Genomic DNA, 22,533 nt, shown 5'->3' on the forward strand with positions numbered 1-22,533 from the left:
AAGACTCGTGACTTGACTCGGACTCTAGCCTAAAGACTGGTGACTTGACTCGGACTCTAGCCTAAAGACTGGTGACTTGACTCGGACTCTAGCCTAAAGACTCGTGACTTGACTCGGACTCTAGCCTAAAGACTCGTGACTTGACTCGGACTCTAGTCTAAAGACTCGTGACTTGACTCGGACTCTAGCCTAAAGACTGGTGACTTGACTCGGACTCTAGCCTAAAGACTCGTGACTTGACTCGGACTCTAGCCTAAAGACTTGACTCGGACTCGTATTTTGTGACTTGTGAACATCTCTGCTAGGGGTAACCTTCCAATACAACAATGTCCCAAAGAAAACAGACAACACAACATTAAATGGCTTTAGGGTCTCCAAATGTCCTTGAGTGACACAGCTATAACCCACCTTTCAGGCATCTGTGAAGAGACCTCAAAACAAAGGTTTACAGATGCTCGCCATACAATCTGATGGAGCTTAAAAGCATCAATTTAATCGTTTCATATTAATTTAAATATTACATTCTCAACACAAAGTGTAAACAAGTCAAGGAGTGTGAATATTTTGTGAATCCACTTTATGCCCGATACATATAAAAGCTGTCAGAATTTTTCTGACAGACTCCCAAGTAGAACCCTTCCAAGTCAAAAAACAAAAGAACATGCTTAATCACATCCTCTGGGGTGCCTAGGTCACAGATTAGGGAATGCCCTTTTCACGTAGACATGAAGTGATTGGTCTGGTATGGAGACACCTTAGTGGCTTGTACATAGCCCTGAACTTGAAAGAGCATTTGCAAGGTCAAAGCTGGTCAGTTGACTGCAGTGTGTCTGTTGGAATTTGTGCCAATTCAAAGTCTTGTGCAAAGACTTCCTTTAAGAGCCTTTATAGCTTCAGAAGTTAAAATGGGATGTGGTCAGCTGTCCCACGATGACACAAAGCTAAGTCTACAGTCTTTTCAAAATTACTCCTCCTGAACTACAAATGCACTGAGATTTCAAATGAACCTCCTACCTGGACAAAGCAGGTGTTCTTGAAAATCTTATATGGGTACCCAATCAGTTTCAACTTCTTCACAATGGTCACAGATTTATCCAGGTCCAAGACAACTCCAGTGGCTGCGATGCGGAAATTTGCCTGAGGGAAGCACAAAAAAGCAGGTTCAAAGAGACTGAGGGAAAAAATACAGCAGCTCTTAAATAAGCAGCAGTGATATCTGTTATTGCTGTGCACGTCTGGTTCAGAATTAAAGGTCTTACCTGAGTCCCTGCAATGCTCTGAAAAGCCAAAAAACCTGTCCCCTGTGGTGTAATAGGTCCTGAAAAGAACGAGCAAAACAAGAAGAATAGACACACATTCAGAGAGAGAGAGAGAGAAAATAAAATTGATGAGAGAGGTCATCGGAGAGCTCTGAGAGAAATCAGTTGTTGAGGCTATAATTCGGCACTTATCGTTAACTCTCACCCCATATTGAGGCACCGCAGTGCATGTGTTCGGGAGTGTATTTCAGCAGCCGGTGGCGGCCGTTGTGGTCTTCGATGTGGTACAGAGGAATGGTCTGGAAGCGCCTCCAGCCCAGAGAAAAGATAAGTGGATCCCGGGTCTTCAGAATGCGGTTATACCAGCGATGCTTTTTCAAACGCATCTAAGGTCAAGAGAAACACAGAAACTGTTAGGTCAGGGACCCCTTTTAGAGTCCTTTATGTAATCGAAATATTTTAGGAACACAGCATAGCCACTCGAATACTGAGAGAAATTAGGCAAATGGGTATCAGCACATGTATGTACAGAGAAATATAAGTGCAGGTGCTTCCAGATGGGTGTACTGAATAATAAAATTAAACAATTATAAAGTTTTCTTTCTAACATGCTTAAAAATGCTAAACAGACCTAGCTGACCTGATTTTTAATCAAGACAGCAAGAATAAAGGATGTAAGAGGGGTTCAGATAGCAATTGTGTTTTAATATGGTGAATTCATCTGTGGCATACACCAAGATAATGGAACAGGCCTAAATGCTTGACCCCTATATAGTAAATTCTTTATGCCACTCAAATATTAAGAGAAATTAGGCAAATGGGTATCAGCCAGTGGCGATTTCTCTAAGACTGCAAGGGAAGCTCAGCTTCCCCTAAAATGTCAAAAATTAAATATGTACAGTTGTGTTAACATTTCATTGACTACAAATGCGTTAGAACACGTTCATCTCGAAGACGAGTTCGTTCAGAATCAGCTACTTATCACAAATCGACTGACTCGATTTTGTTAATTTCTCATACATTCCCATAGCATCAATGCATTTGCATTTGCAGAAGCTGAGCGTCTATTCACTTCAACGGGACTGCATGGAACGGTTTTTTTCATTGCTTCGAAACTCGCCGGTCATTGGATAAATACCACGATTTTGTCCCGCCCCCAGACGCTGAGCGTCTCTGGGGGTGAATGGAGCTGTGGGCGGGTCTGGACGCGGAGCTTCTGCAAGATGATTGGAGGATCAGTCGAAAGGCTGAATCCCGTTTTGATTGACAGCTATTGTGAGATCTACACCGTCACTTAATCACTTGGAGCTGGGCCATTGATAGCTTAGTGGTTAAAGGTACTGGACTAGTAAACAGAACGTTGCCGGTTCAAGCCCCGCCACCACCAAGTTGCCACTGTTGGGTCCCTGAGCAAGGCCCTTAACCCTCAATTGCTCATTGTGTTCCGCTCACTGTGTAAGTCGCTTTGGATAAAAGCGTCTGCTAAATGCTGAAAATGTAAATGTAAATGGGAGCTTCAGTCCCATCGCAGATTTTGCGAGTGAAGTCAAAAGACAAACTGCAACCCATTTCTTGGTATTTGCTTGGTGAAATTACTTGACCATTTCCATTGTTCATTGTGTAAATAAAACGCACTCATAGTATTTGTTTCAGTTTAACATAATTTCAACATTTCCTTGTTCGAGTTCAGGCCATTTTCTTGAAAAGGAACAGAGGGCAGAATTTATGTATAAATAAATTGACAAATTTTATGTTAGCCGACAATGAGCTTTTCCTCTTTGAAAGACCAGCAGCCGCCACTGGTATCAGCACATAAATCAGCACGTAAATATGGGTCACACATTAAATGAGCAGAGAAATATAAGTGCAGGTGCTTCCAGATGGGTGTACCAAACAATAAAATTAAACAATAATTAACCTTTCATTTGTAACATGCTTAAAAATGCTAAACAGCCCTAGCTGACCTGATTTTTGATCAAGATAGCAAGAATAAAGGATGTAAAAGAAGGGTTTCATAATGAGGATACAGACAGCAATAGTGTTTTAATATGGTGAATCCATCTGTGGCATACACCAAGAGAACGGAAGAGGTCTAAATCCTTGACCCCTATATTGATGGAATAGTCAATTCTTTATGCCACTCAAATATTGCGAAAACTTAAGGCAAATAGGTATTAGCACATGTATGTAATGTATATAATGTATCATAATGGGAACACAGATTGCAATAGTGTTTTAATATGGTGAATCCATCTGTGGCATACACCTGGAGAACAGAGCAGGCCTAAATGCTTGACCCCTATATTAGGGGAACAGTTAACTCGTTATGCAGTGTGAGGGATTTTTTTTGGTGATGTGTCTTTATCGTAAAGAGAAGGGCGATGCAAATTGTTTAAGTTATTCTAGCTGATCACCTAATCAGTGTAAAAAGAAATTGTATGTTTTATTTACCTTGAATTTGGAAAATCAAGTCATTAAAATACGTAATTTAGAATAAATATTGGATGCCTCCAGGAAAATTTAGACTGTTTAGGCATTAAAAAAGCTTATAAATAAATATAAATAGATATAAGCCGGCACGGTGGCTTGGTGGGTAGCACTGTCGCCTCCTAGCAAGAAGGTCTTGGGTTCGATTGCCAGGTGGAGCGGTCTGGGTCCTGAGTTTGCATGTTCCCCCTATGTCTGCATGGGTTTCCTCCGGGTGCTCCGGTTTCTTCCCACAGTCCAAAGACATGCAAGTAAGGTGAATTGGAGATACAAAATTGTCCATGAATGTGTTTGACAATAAACTTAAATTGATGAATCCTGTGTAACGAGTAACTACCAAAGTGTGTAAAAAAAATGTTAAATATCCTAATTAAATAAATAAAGACATAAAGCTTATAAATAGATATAGTCAACATTACAGATGCAACTAACTACAGTCTTTTCTTCATGCAAAAACTTACATTAAATACCATGAACATATAAAAACAGCCATAAGATCAGAGAACATTAAAATGAGCCCAAGTTCTAGTGCAGTTCTTACGCATGAGGCTCACCTGCAGATAGCCGATATTGCCCTCGCTGGCTCCCAAAGCACCAAGGATGATTGGATGGTGAGGGTCAAAGTTAGTAACAAACTCGCATGGAAGTGCAGGGATCTCCAGCCTTACATACATGCCTGGTCTAAAACCCTCGTACTGAACTCGAGCCTCATCTTCCATGTCCTCAAACTCTGCTCTATTTAGCTGCAAACACAAATAAACAGGTTAAGAAAAATAAATGCTGTTAGAATGTTAACAAAAAAAGCTAAAATATCAATCAATGAGTTTTATATGAAACTTCAAGTATATGTACAGTATATACCGATCAAGCATAACATTAAAACCACCTCCTTTTTTCTACACTCACTGTCCTGCAGTGACACTGACATGGTGGTCATGTGTTAGTGTGTGTTGTGTTGGTATGAGTGGGTAAGACACAGCAGTGCTGCTGGATTTTTAAATACCTCACTGGACTGAAAATAGTCCACCAACCAAAAATATATCCAGCCAACAGCGCCCCATGGGCAGCATCCTGTGACCACTGATGAAGGTCTAGAAGATGACCAAGCAGCAATAGATGAGCGATCGTCTCTGACTTTACATCTTCAAGGTGGACCAATTAGGTAGGAGTGTCTAATAGAGTGGACAGTGAGTGGACACGGTATTTAAAAACTCAATCAGCACTGCTGTGTCTGATCCACTCATACCAGCACAACACACACTAACACACCACCACCATGTCAGTGTCACTGCAGTGCTGAGAATGATCCACCACCTAAATAATACCTGCTCTGTGAGGGTCCTTTGGGGGTCCTGACCATTGAAGAACAGGGTGAAAGCAGGCTAACAAAGTATGCAGAAAAATGCAAAACTCTAACCTCAGCCTGTTTTTGCATTTCTTCCTTGAGGTCATCGAAGTAGGTCGCATCATCATCATACTCAGCGTTGAACCTCTCCTTTAGTCTTCGCTTCTTCTCTAGGAGCTTGTTTTTCTTAGCTTCTTCATCATCAACCTTCACTATCTGAGCCTCATCTTCTTCCTCATTATTTTCGTCATCATCTTCCTGCTCCTGATAAATGCAAACGTAATTTACGCAAATCAAATCGATTTACACAAATTGACTCTGCATTAATGTGAGAAATACATGATATTAAATACAGTCCATTCACAGTACCTCATCCTCGTCTCCTTTTCCAGACCTTCCTCTGTGAACCTCTCCAGTTTCCAAGTCCTCAAAATCTCCATATAGTTCATCTGGTTTATCAATATAAAATTTAAAACACTATTAATTCAATTAAAACTGGTTCTAGACAACAAAAAATTTTATAATTCTCTTACCGTCCTCTTTAAGTAAAGTAGCAGCATCTGTATCTCCTTCCCATTTCCCAGTGACAAAGCAGTTCCTTATAGAGGCTAACATCTGTAAAAAATAAACATTTATCATGTCAAATGTGTTTTTACATATTTGGTAATGCAAAAAAGAACATTTTATTTTTTATTGCAAGACAGGCTATCGGAATTGTTTTTCCACTATTCAAACAGTATTTTAAAAAAATCAGGAAGCTACATTATTATACACCGATTAGGCATAACATTATGACCACCTTCCTAATATTGTGTTGGTCCCCCTTTTGCTGCCAAAACAGCCCTGCAACTGTGACGCACTGTTTACTCTGACACCTTTCTTTCAGAATCAGCATTAACTTCTTCAGCAATTTGAGCTACAGTAGCTCGTCCGTTGGATCGGACCACAAGGGCTAGCCTTCGCTCCCCACGTGCATCAATGAGCCTTGGCTGCCCATGACCCTGTCGCCGGTTTACCACCGTTCCTTCCTTGGACCACTTTTGATAGATACTGACCACTGCAGACCAGGAACACCCCACAAGAGCTGCAGTTTTGGACATGCTCTGACTCAGTCATCTAGCTATCACAATTTGGCCCTTGTCAAACACGCTTGCCCATTCTTCCTGCTTCTAACACATCAACTTTGAGGATAAAATGTTCACTTACTGCCTAATATATCCTATGTTCTGTACAAACTGGCCCCCTAAACCCTGTGGTCCTTCTCCTAATTCCACAGCTTTTTGGTACAGTTAGGGTGTGGACCTTCTGCACTCTAGTACTTGTGATTACTCTGCGTAAAAGTGAGTACAGTGGTAACTTGTAACTCAACGTCCCCTAATCTCAAAATCTTTGGAACTTCACACACTTTGTGGAGAAATTTGTACCCTTTTCTTGTACCCTACTCGACTTTATTCTTAAACTTGATGTGTTCAGCTTTTTAAAAATTAATTAATTTATTTAATTTCAAATTAACAATGAACAGTCAAAAGACACGCGCTGCAACCAGAGCTGGATTTCGAGGGTGCGTCGTTTCGAATCCAGCTCTGCCTTCTCCGGTCGAGGCTGGGCGGCTATATGTACAATGATTGGCATGTTGTTCGGGGGGGGGGGTCCCGTCCGATTTGAGACCGGACGGGATACTCTCTCAGGACTGGGGCGGTTGCGCCCTCTGCTGGCTGGTCGGTGGAGCCTGCATGGAGGACGGGAGGGGGTGCGGTGGAGTGTGTGATCCTCCGTGCACGGTGCTCTGTCGAGCTGCACTCGTCAAGTGTGCACGGCTGTGCACGTGTCGGAGGAGGCGTGGAACGGCCTCGTCAGCCCTGACCAAGAGCAGGGACCGGCATTAGTGAGAGGATGATTGATGGGATGGAATTGGACGCGCTAAATTATTTTTTTTTTTTTAATTACAAAAAAAAAAAAATGTAAAATGAACAGTCATTCAGTGGTGCGGTAAAACATCGTCAAAGTGCGCATGAGACGAATCTGTATTAGTGTAGAATAACCGTCAAATTCACTAAAAGCGTCCACATGTATCTGTGTTTATCTGGATTTTCCTCCCGTTTTACTTTTAAACTTGTGTTACAGCTCGGGGTTCTGAGAAATTGTAAGAATCAGCTTTTTAGAGTCTAAAACGCCTATCGTTACATAAAAAGCTTGATGTGACTTAATGTATTAAAAGAACGACATAGGAAGACTCTCTTAATTATTACTGCTCATAAGTTCTCTATTAATGAAATTCCTCAATCGTTGTTTTAGTACAATCAGTCATGTTAAGTTTTGTGCAATTCAATTCAATTGTATTTCAGTGTTTATGTTATATTTTCAGTGTATAAGTGCCAAAAACCACCCTATTATTGTACATAAGGCTAAAATGTATGGAACGCATTAACAGGTTTCCCATACATCCTGATGGGGGGAAAAATACCTTGAAACTTAATGCCTTCAAAACTTGACGGCAGTCCCAGAACCAGCTGACATCGAGTTTCAAGGTACCACTGTATACGAGTCAGCGGCAGAATCATTGTATGGTAAACCTGCAGTACTGTACAGGAATTCCAGTATTTGCACATTTTATTACTTGCACAAACACTTTATGGCCAAAAGTCTGTATATTCAGTATATTCAGTTTCCCCACTTGCTACTGTAACGATGCAAATTCCCCCTTATGGGATAATAAAAGGCTATTTTATCTTATTTTCTCCTAAAGCACAGAGAAAATGTGTACTACTACTAAGCTAATGCTCAATTATGGAAAGACATACTGTTCGTCTTAGCACAAAAACTGTCCACTGATCTTTCCATGCCTAAATGCCTAAATGAAAACATAAAACACCAGTGGTTATTGTGCTCACCTCCTCCTGGTCCCAATCATGGCTTGCATCCGGCTTAAAGCGTGAGCAGTCTACAGCATCAGCTCGTACTTTCTTACTCTTTTCTGGCCGACTAACTCTGAACAGACCACCCAGCTCCTCCTCTTCACTGTTTCCTTCCTCTTCCTCCTTCACCACTGAAAAAAACAAGATAATTAGATATTAGTCATCTAGCCTTCACGTCATCCACACTGGGTCTCTCTGTTTTTACTAAAAGCTGTTGTATTTCAGACCTTGTTTCTACACTCACTGTCCATTTTATCAGCTCCTCTTACCATATAGAACCACTTTTAAGTTCTACAATTACTGACTGTAGTTCATATGTTTCTCTACATACTTTTTAAACCTGCTTTCACCCTGTTCTACAATGGTAAGGACCCCCACAGGACCACTACAGAGCAGGTATTATTTAGGTGGTGGATGATTCTTAGCACTGCAGTGACAATGACATGGTGGTGGTGTGTTAGTGTGTGTTGTGCTGGTATGAGTGGATCAGACACAGCAGCACTGCTGGAGTTTTTAAATACCGTGTCCAATCACTGTCCACTCTATTAGACACTCCTACCTAGTTGGTCCACCTTGTAGATGTAAAGTCAGAGATGATCGCTCATCTGTTGCTGCTATTTGAATTGGTCATCTTCTAGATCTTCATCAGTGGTCACAGGACGCTACCCACGGGGAGCTGTTGGCTGGATATTTTTGGTTGGTGGACTATTCTCAGTCCAGAAGTGACAGTGAGGTGTTTGAAAACTCCAGCAGTGCTGCTGTGTCTGATCCACTCATACCAGCACAACACACACTGACACACCACGACCATGTCAGTGTCACTGCAGTGCTGAGAATCATCCACCACCTAAATAATACCTGCTCTGTGGTGGTCCTGACCATTGAAAAACAGCATGAAAGGGGGCTAACAAAGCATGCAGAGAAACAGATGGACTAGTCAGTAATTGTAGAACTACAAAGTGCTTCTATATGGTAAGTGGAGCTGATAAAATGGACAGGGAGTGTAGAAACAAGGAGGTGGTTTTAACGTTATGGCTGATTGATGTATATGCTGTTGATTAGCTTACGCACCTGTACCATACACCAGCTTGCGCAGGTTAGGGGCTGCACGCTGTCGTCTCAGATACGCTTCCCTGGCTTTCTGAGCCAAATCTTCCTTCCAGCGGAGGGATCCTGACAGTCACGCACAAACACCAGCAGAGCGAAGGCATTAGAACTCAGATTAAAAACAACACAGATGGAAAATTTTGACACACTACAGAAAAGAAAGAAATGTGGGAGTCCCACACGTACTCCTCTTTGATTTAGAATTCTGATTATACACGATGGGTTTTGAGTCAAATTATTGAAGCACTGAGGTTTATTTTTCTTCTTTATAAACTGAAAACGTCAATGAGAAATATTCAACCCCATCACTTTAAAAGGTATCATGGCAATGTGTATAGAATTGAATTAAAATTTATGTTAAGAATCTTGGTAAACTGAAAATATATTTATTAAGGGTTGTTATTGAGTTTCCAATGCTTTAATCATGTAGTAACCCAAATTTAGGTCATACAGACTAGCGGTAGGTTTTATTATCTGCTATTTTACAAAGGAGTTGAATGATCGACATGACAGTGCTAACAAAATATCCTGCTACTCTAAAACAATACATCATTTTCTTTGTTTATTATTAGTATTATTTTTTTTTATGCATTTTCTCCCTTTTTCTCCCGATTTTTAGTGCGTCCAATTTGCACCCAATTGCGTTACGCTTCCTTTCCACTGGAGTTGACCCCCGCCCCGATTGAGGAGAGCGATTACAATTCTACAATTACTGACTGTAGTCCATCTGTTTCTCTGCATGCTTTATTAGCCCTCTTTCATGCTGTTCTTCAATGGTCAGGACTCTCCCAGCACCACCACAGAGTAGGTTATTATTTGGGGGATCCACTCATACCAGCACCACACACACTAAAACACCACTACCATGTCATTGTAACTGCAGGGCTGAGAATGATCCACCACCTAAATAATACCTGCTCTGTGGTGGTTCTGGGAGAGTCCTGACCATTGAAGAACAGCATGAAAGGGGGCTAACAAAGCATGCAGAGAAACAGATGGACTACAGTCAGTAATTGTAGAACTACAAAGTGCTTCTATATGGTATGTGGAGCTAGGGCTGGGCGATTTTGCAAAAAAAAAAAAAAAAATCTCGATTATTTTTAAATTATACCCGATTGTCGATTACGATTTCGATTTTTTTTTTTGTTCTTGTATAATGCAATTAAAATAAGACTCAAATTTCTTTTTTTGCATTGTAATTAAAGGCTGCAGAAGTGCAAAAATAGTAACAGCACCACCTATAATTATCCTTTTAAGGGACTCAAACTTTATAACAATAACGATATCACAATAATTAACAATAATTAAAACAAAATAGATCTAAATTATCTATATCCTTATCTAGCTATATCTAAGAATAGCTCACAAACAACTTTCATTTTAAATAATGTTCAGCAGAACCTCTTTACATTAGGAAAAAAACTACAAAAAGTTCTTTACAGGTTTCTTAAAAGGAACACGAGCCTGTACTGTGCTGTTTCCACCACTGAGTGAGTCTGTATCAGTATCTACATTGGGGGGGCATCAAGTGATCACTCAGCTCAGCTTTGATTTTGTCCTCTTGTGATTTGGGGGGTGGATACAACATTTTAAACATTTAAGGATGTGTAATGTGTCATTTTAGTCCCATAAAACTTTCAAACTGTATTAACCACTATTATGTGTCGTAGAATGATTCAATTGAACGGCCCTTTAAGCCAAAATAAAGGAACCGATTCGCGCATTTGGGAGTCGTTACATACATACGGCTCTTTAAAAGGAACCGAGACAAAATATCCGACTCCCTATCGCAGAATTCACTGCAGCAGTTTCCCAGACGCGATTTTTTTACTCAGTAACGGATGTGATTTAAAATGTAGCGAATTACAATTCTTAGTACAAAACTTACTTAAGTAAAAGAAAAATTACAGGCTGTAAAATCTACTTTAAAAAGTACAAGTACACAAAAAAAAACACGACTCAATTACAGTAACGCGAGTAAATGTAATTCGTTACTTTCCAGCCAATTCTGAGCGCGCTCTTCGGCTCCGTATTTTATTTCAGTTCAGCGGTGTTTGATTCAGTGAATCTTAATTAAACTCTTCTGTTTGCGTCTCATTTTGCCGATCGTGTTTGCGTTCCTTATTACTGAATCTAACCGTTACCGTGTATCATCCTTGTTGTCTTCCGTTTACTGATTTGGGTTTCGCTGGTTTTGGACTCTAAACTTTCCCTGATTTATATTCCGTGGGCGTCTGATCAGTTTCTGCTTCGTGACATGTTGGTATTTTAATTAAAATATAAAGTATGTAAACAATCGCGATTGTCACATTCTAACATCGGGTGAAAACGTTCATGCGAATTAACCGAATTAATCGTGAAAATCGCCCAGCCCTATGTGGAGCTGATAAAATGGACAGTGAGTGTAAAAACAAGGAGGTGGTTTTAATGTTATGGCTGATCGGTGTGCATATATATATATATATATATATATATATATATATATATATATATATATATATATATATACATACATAAAAATGATTAACAGGGGTATGTGGAAAATCTCACATTGGGAAAAGAGTTTACCATTAACCTTTAGAATTATTTTATTATTAATTCCTAGGTACTTAAGTGGGAATAAAATGACTTAGCACCTCAGTAAACTAAAATAATAATGATTTACCAGTACCAAAATTTTCAAACCCCAGCACTCCATCCTCTTCATCATCCATCTTTTCCTCCTCTTTAGCACTAGGGTTGTTCAGCTTTGCTTTCTCTTTTACGTAGTTCACATTTTCACTCTCCTGCATATTATCTTCCTCTTCCTCATCATCATCGTCGTCTTTGTCATCTTCATCATCCTCATCATTTTCATCCTCCTCCTCCTCATCATCATCATCCTCCTCACTATTCTCCACAGAACAGTGACCAGAGTCTGTAGGTGCTGAGCCTGCTTTCTTAGTCTCCTTTACTCCCTCATCTTGCTCCATTTCATCCTGCTCATCATCATCATCATCATCTTGATCTGAATCTTCTTCTTCATCTTCTTCCTCACTGTTTTCTAGGTCATCATCACTGTCAGCAAATGTAGGCATCTCCACAGTCACCTTCTTGGTTCCCCCATTCTCTTCTAGCTTTTGTCTCTTTATGGGAGGTGCTGCCTCCTTTACTGGTTTCTTCTTGTCCTCTTTAATGTGATTGTTGTCATCCTCATCCTCCTCTTCACTCTCATCATCATCTTCATCCTCCTCCTCCTCTTCAATTTCATCATCATCCTTGCTTTCTTCACCCTCATCATCATCCTCGTTTTCTTCCCCTTCGTCATCCTCTAACTCCTCGTTATCACTTCCCTCAATATTGTTTCCTTCTTCATCAGTGAAGACAGCTTTCCTCCGCTCTCTCTGAGTCTCAGGGTCCCACACCCGGCTCTCCACAGGGCCTTTCATCTCACTGAGACAAAAACACAAAAAAAGCTCAACACATGGCAATAATGAAGAAACATCTACCAATGACGTCACATCTCCTTCAATAAATTCCAATTTAAAAAACTTGGTATCTTACAAATTCTCCTGGATGTCCTCTGGAGCCAGTGCTGCAGTTCCAGAAAACAATGAGACCTTGCTGGCATCTAACTTGGAATCCAGAGTAGTGAGTGTCCCCATGAGAGACTGTACCAGCTCAGTAGAAGGACGCACCTCATCCTGCCATGAGAAAACGATTAAATCAGTATAATAACCATAGATTTGGAAAGAGATGTTTTATTAAGCAATGTTATATATGTTTGGGAACCCACCTACTTACTTTTAACTAGGGATGCATCAATACCATGTTTTCCCAACCGAGTACAAGTACAAGTACATGTATTTTTGTACTTGCCGATACCGATACCAATACCTATTGGATCAGATATCTGACATGCTAGAAAACTCGATCCGGTCGCCGAGCGCTCGGTGAGCCGGTCGGATCGAGTTGTTGGATAGTTCACACATAGCGATCGAGAGCCGAGTTTTGATCGCGAGCGAACGCCGAGTTGCTCCCGAGCCGGCAAATCTAGCGCCGACCAGTCGCCGAGCGAAAATCAGGGCAAAAATCGTGTAGTGTGAACTAGGCATAACGCAGCGACGTGCAATAGGCACACGGGATCGGATGTTTAGTATCGGAGCCTCGTTTGCGAGTACGAGTACAAGTTAATGAGCGCGGTATCGGGCAAATAACCAATACCAGTATCGGTACTCACGCATCTCTACTTTTAAGTGTCTCCAATTCACCTCTCTTGCACGTCTTTGGACTGTGGGAGGAAACCAAAGCACCCGGAGTAAACCCATGGAAAGAACATGCAAACTCCACACAGAAAGGACCCGGACCGCCCCACCTGGGGACCAAACCCAGGACCTTCTTGCTGTGAGAAGACAGTGCTACCCACTGAGGGCATGAGGAGTAGTAATTGGTCATGTCAGAGAGACTGAGAGACGCTTATAGTCCGGATTTAGCGCCATCTGATTTCCACCTTTTTGGACACTCAAGGAAGCTTTAAGAAGATCTTTATGTAATGATGTGAAAGCAGTGGTGCATCAGTGGGTACACACGCAACCAAAAACATTTTTTGCTGATGGCAAACGCGGGGGGAAATGCAACGGAAGGTGACTATTTATTACGATTTTCAAAAACAAATTACACACACTTTTCTACATAGTTAAAAAAGTGTGGAAACTTTTTTGAAGAACGCTCGTACAAATAAAAATAAGCTCTAACACATTTAATAGCACTTTTACTTGAAGATCATGTTTACAGATTTCCAACTTAAGGTAGGTTAAACATCCAAGGACAGTTATGGTCTAGCGGTTAAGATACCAGACTACTTTTTAAAAGTTGCTGGTTCAAGCCCCACCACTGCCAAGTTGCCACTGTTGGGCCCTTGAGCAAGGCCCTTAACCTTCAATTGCATGGACAATATATTCTGTCACAGTACTGTAAGTTGCTTTGAAATGTTTACATGTGTTTACATGCCAAAAATGTAAATGTAAAACTGCCTAATTGCAATTTACCAAAAAGCTTGTTTGCAGTAACATTTCTTGCTGCCCTTTTACTGCCACAGAGTGACCAAAATGTCATTTCAAATGTCCCATGTTTCAAAACAACATGCCATAAATCTTCAACTATCTTGTCTTTTATTATGAAGTATAGTTAATTCATTCAAGAAAGAAAAATGATGTTCTGACCTGGTCTTGCTTGACATGGCCACCAGGCATATCAATGTACACTGCATCTTTGTCATAAACCACTCCTCCAACCCCAGCCATTGGAGCATACAGCAGCTTTTCCTTTTCATTCAAAGCCCTCTTCTTTTGTGTCTCTGGCAGCGGACAGGGGTCAGGCAGGAAGCTGATGTCGGATACAGAGTAGTCACCTACACCTGTACAGACAATTACAATGTTTTACAGTTAGCAGGTGATTTTTTGTCTTCTCAAAAAATGAACCTTAAGAATTTATGCTGTTATTATTTTGTGTTATTTTATGTCCTGCCCTGTGTGTGTGCGCATTATGTGTATAGGTAGATCAGACAGGTTGCAGATTGACCAAGCTGTTTTTAAGCAATAACAGATTATAATGTATTCACAGACCAGGTGCTAATTTTTGTGAGTTTGTAGTTAATAAACCAGATGTATAGTGTTCTGTTGGACAAGAAGCGGAAGTGGACCATTTAGAATCATAACAATCAGCCATAAAAAAGGAGAACTCACAGGTTCGAATCTCAGCTCTGCTACCGACGAGGCAGGAGCTTAAACAGAAAGTGATTGGCTCTTTTGTGTTTTTTGTTTGTTTATTTGGAATGTCATGTTTTACACTTTGGTTATATTCATGACAGAAACTGTAGTTACTCATTACACAAGATTCATCAGTTTAACGTCAAACACAGTCATGGACAATTTCGTATCTCCAATTCACCTCACTTGCACGTCTTTGGACTGTGGGAGCAAACTGGAGCTCCTGGAGGAAACCCATGCAGACACAGGGAGAAAATGCAAATTCCACACAGAAACGACCCAGACCATTCAACCTGGGGATCAAACCCAGGATCTTCTTGCTGTGAGGTGACAGTGCTACCCACTGAGCCACTGTGCCGCCCCGGCTCTTTTGTGAGTGGGATTGCCGAAGGGGATTCCTCGTGACTGCTACAATTACGACCTCTGCTGGGTGATCGATGGCGTGTGCATGACTTTCTGTGTGCGATACGGATCTCCATATGAACCCGCCTGATGCAGGTGAAAAGAAGTGATCAGCTACTGCATGTGTGTTAGTCACAGTTCAAAAGTAGAGGTCTGCAGCAGTAAAGGAATCGAAATGTGTTCGGGCATTTAAACAAATTGGTAGGAAAATTGGGAGATAATTATTTATTAGAATTTAAGCGTCACTTTGTTTACATTCATGACATAAACAGTATTGAGTCTAGGGCTGCAACGATTAGTTGACAATGAAATTCCACGTCGACAAATTTTTATAGTCGACGTTATCGATTGATGCAATGCACTAAAGGGACTGCAGGGGGCGCAGCATCGCTTCCATGGCACAGCGGGGAGTTTATGAAGACAGAGGCAAAGATAAAGAGACTGAAACTTTCTAAAGTATTTCAGCCAAAATAACCCAAAGAAAGAAGCTGGAGTTATGGTTTCACGCCAGCACTACGGTGAAACGCCTTGCAGCCGTGATGAGCAGCGTTATTACGGTAAGTTTTTACACCGCTTTGTGCTTTAACCAACGTAGATAGTTTTCCGACTAGTACTCTAGCATTAACAAACATTAACTAAGAGTTTGCTATTTTTCAGGTTTGTTAGCTAGCTAACGCATTAAGTGCAATAGTTAATCAGTCATTTATATGAGTAACGTTATATAACTTAACATTATAGCCTAACGTTACCCTGTCTCGTCTTCCATATTTTTGCTCTCGTTAATGAGAGCATTCATTCTAAATAATAAGCTTCCTCCACTTAATGATAGCTAGTTAGCTCAGCAGATAATTCAGTTAAGATATTTAACCTGTTATGGTTTAGTTGGCATAGCCAGTACACTATTTGTAATAAACTATGATACATAGCCTTCAGTTTGTGATAATTAATACAGCTTTTTCTTTTGTGATTTCTATTAATAGCACTAAGCAATGGAGTGTGGATGAGAAGAGAAGAGGTTCATGCACCCCTCAGATGGCTGAGGTCTTCACAGACAGCATTCACATGTTTCTCGACATGTTATATATGTTTTTGACTTCCAGAGTGATAACTTCTGAAACATAACAGTTCCTAATGCTGTCCAAAGCTTTCTTATTTCATTGAAAAAATTTTTATTGTGATTGTGTATTAATGTTTCAAATATATTTAATTAAACTGTCAAGCTTAAGTTTCATATTCATGTTTCATGGGTCATTATTTTAATTTGATATTGGAACTTAAATAACATAACAGGGTTTTATGTTAAGGCAGAGATGACATAAATAATCGCTGACTAGTCGACTAATCGAAAAAATTATCGTCAGATTAGTCGACTACTGAAATAATCGTTAGTTGCAGCCCTAATTGAGTCATCAATTCACAAGTTTAACGTCAAACACAGTCATGGACAATTTAGTATCTCCAATTCACCTCACTTGCATGTTTTTGGACTCTGGGAGGAAACCGTAGCTCCCGGAGGAAACCCACACAGACACGCTGAGAAGGGACCCAGACCGTTTCACCTGGGGATCGAACCCAGGACCTTCTTGCTGTGAGGCAACAGTCTAAAGCATTTAATTTGCTAAAATCTCCAAGTCTCAGCTTGTCTGTTTCTTGGGTGACTGGGGCCTCCTACTAAATACATGCAGAAACAATAAGGTATATGTTCCACAAATAGAACTTCACCACTCTCAAATTACCATATTGTATCTTAAATTGGGCAGTTGTAGCCTAGCGGTTAAGGTGCTGGACTAGTAAGTAGAAGGTCGCTGGTTCAAACCCCACCACTTTCAGGTTGTCGCTCTTGGACCCTTGAGCAAGGCCTTTAACCCTCAATTGCTTAGACTGTACACTGTAAGTCACTTTGGATAAAAGCGTCCGCTAAATGCCGAAACTGTAAATTGTGATTTGCACCATAAAAAAGAAGCAACAGTGAGGTCTCATCCACTCTGTGTAGCATGGTGAAGGAAGGCAGATTTAGGGTCTGATTGGCTTCGTAATGGTATTTACAGCTTGTAGTGAAAATGATGAACGGTTGCTAAGTTTGGGGAAGAATATTGCCACAGTGGGGAGTAAACGTCAATAAACATTTTAACCCATGTTTTCATTATTATTCTATTATAAAAGCTTTACCTGGAATATGAACTTGGCCTTTGTTCTTCAAGAATGTTCCACGCAGGTATCCATACAAAGACACGGTTCTGTCACATTTAGGATCTAACCTAACAGCTTCTGGATCAGTCAGATCCTCCATCCTGAAATCAATCATCATCATCATCAGTTAGCGTTTGGTTTGAGATAATACAGTGTAATTTGAGGTTTTGGATTTTCTGATGTACTTACCGGTCTGCCACCACATAAGGGTGAGAGGTTTGCCACACAAGGGGTCTGAACTTCATGACTGAAATAAATCGTCCAAGGTTCTTTACTTCCTGTGTCTGGTACTCCCCATACACCATCCCAGACAAGTAAAACAGCTTAGCTCCCTTTAAAATTAAGACAACGATACGTTATACGAGGAAGTCATCTGAAGGTTAAATGTTCGATATGTGAACGGATGTGTGTGTTAACCTGGTAGACTTCGGTCCAGAAGCGATGTTTCAGCCGTTTCTTGGTCTTATTAAGCGATTTGTTGTTTTTAAAGGAGTCTAAATGTGTCAGAACTCCCATTACCCGAGGGAAGCCATGGACCTGCAAGATGTTCAGGAACTCGAAAGTCTCCATCTCAAAGCCAAAACTGGCATCTATCAGCATTAGGACCTGATGAAGAGAAATGCATTTTAAAAGCTGATAATGGGTGTTTAAACATGCTTAGTCTATTTCTACTAGTGTCAGTGTGGGATTCACTGCTGGTAAATACAGTTGTATGCAAAAGTTTAGGCACCCACGGCCAAAATACATACATGTATTTTAAAAATGTGCCACCTGGGTGCCCCTGGGAGAATGTTAAGGGTGTTTATAGGTTATTTATTAATACACCACAGAATTGATATTGAATGTATTGACCTAAGAAAGCTGGAAACACTTTACTGACAAGCAAGTCAAAAAAACTAAATAGGAGCGACAAAACCCAGGCACATTCAATAACAATGGTTTGGCTCGTCCTTTAATGAGCCTCTTTTTAACAAAAGCTTCTCTGGGTCCCAGAAGATGCACTGGCTCCAGCACACCTACAATGTCAGTAAGTCTCCCATCCTTAAAATCCCAACAGACACACTCACCAGATCAGCAACCTTTGCTAAATCAATCATGGTATTGATGTCGTTGTTGCACTCAATGAAGGTCAGACGCCGTTTCTTTGCTACGGAGCAGTAAAAGAGATGCTGAATTTGTATGTGCAATTAAATAAAATCAGATGTATTTTTGCAACATAAACAGATTATACACCGATCAGCCATAACATTTTATCAGCTCCACTTACCACTTCTACAATTACTGACTGTAGTCCATCTGTTTCTCTGCATGCTTTGTTAGCCCCCTTTCATGCTGTTCTTCAATGATCAGGACCCCCACAGGACCACTACAGAGCAGGTATTATTTGGATGGTGGATCATTCTCAGCACTGCAGTGACACTGACATGGTGGTGGTGTGTTAGTGTGTGTTGTGCTGGTATGAGTGGATAAGACACAGATGGAGTTTTTAAACACCTCACTGTCCCTGCTGGACTGAGAATAGTCCACCAACCAAAAATATCCAGCCAACAGCACTCCATAGCCAGCGTCCAGTGACCACTGATGAAGGTCTAGAAGATGACCAACTTAAACAGCAGCAATAGATGAGCGATCGTCTCTGACTTTACATCTACAAGGTGGACCAACTAGGTAGGAGTGTCTAATAGATTGGACAGTGAGTGGACATGGTATTTTTAAAAAAAACTCCAGCAGCGCTGCTGTGTCTGATCCACTCATATCAGCAGAACACACACTAACACACCACCACCATGTCAGTGTCACTTCAGTGCTGAGAATGATCCACAACCTAAATAATACCTGCTCTGTGGGGGTCCTGACCATTGAAGAACAGTAAATGCAGGTAAAAAAGCATGCAGAGAAACAGATGAACTACAGTCAGTAATTGTAGAACTACAAAGTGCTTCTATATGGAAAATGGATAGTGAGTGTAGAAACAAGGAGGTGGCTGATCAGTGTATACAGCACAGCTGTTTAGAGTGAACTATTTTTTATATGAACACAAAAAACAAGTAACTAACTCACCAGACACTATAGTTACAGGGCCAGAGATGTCTGAAAGCTTCTGCCGTGTGTAATTTTTGATCAGACAGCGGATTAGGGTGCTCTTGCCCACTTTTGGAGGCCCCATTACAACCACTACGACAGGAGGAGGTTCCAAAGGAGTGCGATCCACTAAAGGTATGTGATGCTTCCTAGTTTTTATGTCTTGTGTCCTGTGGAGGAAAAATAGAATCATTGGGAGAGAAAAACAGAAGCTGAGACCCACATTCTAATTTATTATTAACATCAGTAGCTGCTGCTGTTACTGATGTACATATTTTCTAAATATTAAAATCGCTTTGGAATTACCTGACTACAATTCTTCAGCCAATGTAGACCCCAAATTGTTATTAAGGAAACTTAATACTCTGTGATATCAGCAGTCTGAACTTCGCAAATCAACTCAATTCAATTTAAATATCAGCTGTTTCCATGTCACTTATCAGCTCTTCTTATTGTGGTTTGCTATTTCAGTAGCGATTGGGTTTTTATGGGGCTGGACTGCTGGCCCAGCACCCAGCCCTACTCTTTTACTGCAGAGCCTGGGAGCAACTTTGGCGATGTTGCAACTACACAGCCCCAGAGAGGTTTACAGAGAAGAATTTGATGCACTGTGTAGATTGCACAGGCTTGTTACTCCTTGGACCACTGTCAGTGGGTACCCAAAGCAGCTGTCAGTGAGCACACAGTGCTGTTTTGGAGAAACTCCAAGCCAGTTGTATGGCCATAATGATTTGTCCCTTATCAAAATGACTCAGCTTTTTATGCATGCTATATATGCAGTCTTATATACAATATATATATACATAATGACCACCCTCACTGTGTATTCTGACACCTTTCTATCAGATCCACCATTAACTTCTTTAGTAATTTGAGCTATAGTAGCTTGTCTGTTGGATCAGACCCCATGGGCCAGCCTTCATGCCCCCGTGTATCAATGAGCCTTGGTCACCCATGACCCTGTCGCTGGTTTAACACTGTTCCTTCCTTGGAAAACTTTTGATAGATACTGACCACTGCAGACTGGGAACACCCCACAAGAGCTGGAGTTTTGGAGATGCTCTGACCCAGTCGTCTAGCCATCACAAATTGGCCCTTGTCAAACTCACTCAAATCCTCACGCTTGCCCATTTTTCCTGCTTCTAACACATCAACTCTGAGGATAAAATGTTCACTTGCTGCATAATATATCCCACCCACTAACAGGTGTCGTGATTAAGAGATAATCAATGTTATTCACTTCACCTGTCAGTGGTAATAATGTTATGCCTGGTCAGTATATATCATATATCATGTAGTCAACGCTACATACACACGTTGTCTAATAGGGCAAAGTTCTTCTGTTTATTCTACATGTAACATTTGTACTTGTATCTATTTTAGGAGGCAACATTTAAATTATTATTATTATTATTATTATTATTATTATTATTAGCTGTGCCTCACTGATGGCCAAAAGCTTCTACACTACATATCAGTTCTTATTTTACAGTCATAAAATATCTATTTAATAGATTATTAAGACTTAGAAAACATCGTACTGATTGACAAAAGTGCGAGCACCAACCTGTGGAAGGTCCTGGCCATGCGTACAGCTGAACGAACAGCAAACGCTTTTGGATTCCTCTTGCGTTCATCCTGCTCCTGTCCAACACCCTCGTCCTTTTGCTTCCTCTTCTTCCTTTTCTCTGCTTTAGGCCCACTATGCTTATGCTGATGGTGCTTTTGCTCCTTTGCCTCCATCTTTATGTCTCAAGGGTCTAACCTAATAAAAACAACATGGTTTTTAAGGTTTACCTTTGTGTTTATCTGTGTTAAGAGATGAAAACCTAATGACACAACCACAACATTCCATGCATAAAATAGAATAAAATCAGCAGTTAATTTAAAAGTAATATATTCAAAGGTATTAAAAAGAGACCAAATAACTTGAGTTAAAAACTCAGCTGCTGATTTACATTATCCAAAATATTCTGACACAATAAATAATTGTCTGGTTTAGCAACTCTGTTTATCATACAAAGAGGAAACGTCTTAACAACATACACCGATCAGCATAACATTAAAACCACCTCCTTGTTTCTACACTCACTGTCCATTTTATTAGCTCCACTTACCATATAGAAGCACTTTGTAGTTCTACAATTACTGACTGTAGTCCATCTGTTTCTCTGCATGCTTTGTTAGCCCCCTTTCATGCTGTTCTTCAATGGTCAGGACCCCCACAGAGCAGGTATTATTTAGGTGGTGGATCATTCTCAGCACTGCAGTGACACTGACAGGGTGGTGGTGTGTTAGTGTGTGTTGTGCTAGTATGAGTGGATAAAACACAGAAGCACTGATGGAGTGTTTAAACACCTCACTGTCACTGCTGGACTGAGATTAGTCCACTGACCAAAAATATCCTGCCAACAGCGCCCCGTGGGCAGCGTCCTGTGACCACGGATGAAGGTCTAGAAGATGACCAACTCAAACCGCAGCAATAGATGAGAGATCGTCTCTGACTTTACATCTACAAGGTGGACCAACTAGGTAGGAGTGTCTAATATAGTGGACAGTGAGTGGACACGGTATTTAAAAACTCCAGCAGCACTGCTGTGTCTGATCCACTCATACTGAGAATCATCCACCATCTAAATAATACCTGCTCTGTGGTGGTCCTGTGTGGGTCCTGACCATTGAAGAACAGCATGAAAGGGGGCTAACAAAGCATGCAGAGAAACAGATGGACTGCAGTCAGTAATTGTAGAACAACAAAGTGCTCCTATATGGTAAGAGGAGCTGATAAAATGGACAGTGATTGTAGAAACAAGGAGGTGGTTTAATGTTATGGCTGATCAGTGTATTAATGACCAAATCAAGCATGTTTTAGTCTGGAAAAAAGTGTTAAACACTGTAATGCAGGTACCTCCTGTCCTTAACTGTACATGTACTTTTACTTATCATAAAGCATATCATCATGTATGTTTAAATAAAACATTTGTTTAAATAATAGGTTG

General features: G+C 40.7%; 1 protein-coding gene across 1 annotated transcript in view; it reads right to left on the bottom strand.

The window, feature by feature from the left end:
- The window catches only part of bms1 (BMS1 ribosome biogenesis factor), a 30,135-nt gene that overhangs the window by 7,156 nt on the left and 446 nt on the right, over window positions 1-22,533 (bottom strand). The window contains exons 2-19 of the mRNA XM_063003064.1: window positions 21,102-21,299; window positions 19,514-19,704; window positions 18,520-18,599; window positions 17,870-18,058; window positions 17,642-17,784; window positions 17,432-17,553; window positions 14,315-14,508; window positions 12,657-12,796; window positions 11,785-12,545; window positions 9,078-9,179; window positions 7,983-8,137; window positions 5,625-5,706; window positions 5,461-5,540; window positions 5,164-5,355; window positions 4,301-4,489; window positions 1,465-1,645; window positions 1,260-1,318; window positions 1,015-1,137 (exon numbers count right to left, since the gene is read on the bottom strand). Of these exons, the coding sequence (XP_062859134.1) occupies window positions 1,015-1,137; window positions 1,260-1,318; window positions 1,465-1,645; window positions 4,301-4,489; window positions 5,164-5,355; window positions 5,461-5,540; window positions 5,625-5,706; window positions 7,983-8,137; window positions 9,078-9,179; window positions 11,785-12,545; window positions 12,657-12,796; window positions 14,315-14,508; window positions 17,432-17,553; window positions 17,642-17,784; window positions 17,870-18,058; window positions 18,520-18,599; window positions 19,514-19,704; window positions 21,102-21,277 (3,159 nt within the window). The 5' untranslated portion in view covers window positions 21,278-21,299. The remainder of the gene's footprint in view (window positions 1-1,014; window positions 1,138-1,259; window positions 1,319-1,464; window positions 1,646-4,300; window positions 4,490-5,163; window positions 5,356-5,460; window positions 5,541-5,624; window positions 5,707-7,982; window positions 8,138-9,077; window positions 9,180-11,784; window positions 12,546-12,656; window positions 12,797-14,314; window positions 14,509-17,431; window positions 17,554-17,641; window positions 17,785-17,869; window positions 18,059-18,519; window positions 18,600-19,513; window positions 19,705-21,101; window positions 21,300-22,533) is intronic.

This window comes from Trichomycterus rosablanca, chromosome 10, assembly GCF_030014385.1.
Source record: "Trichomycterus rosablanca isolate fTriRos1 chromosome 10, fTriRos1.hap1, whole genome shotgun sequence".
Classification (NCBI taxonomy): domain Eukaryota; kingdom Metazoa; phylum Chordata; class Actinopteri; order Siluriformes; family Trichomycteridae; genus Trichomycterus; species Trichomycterus rosablanca.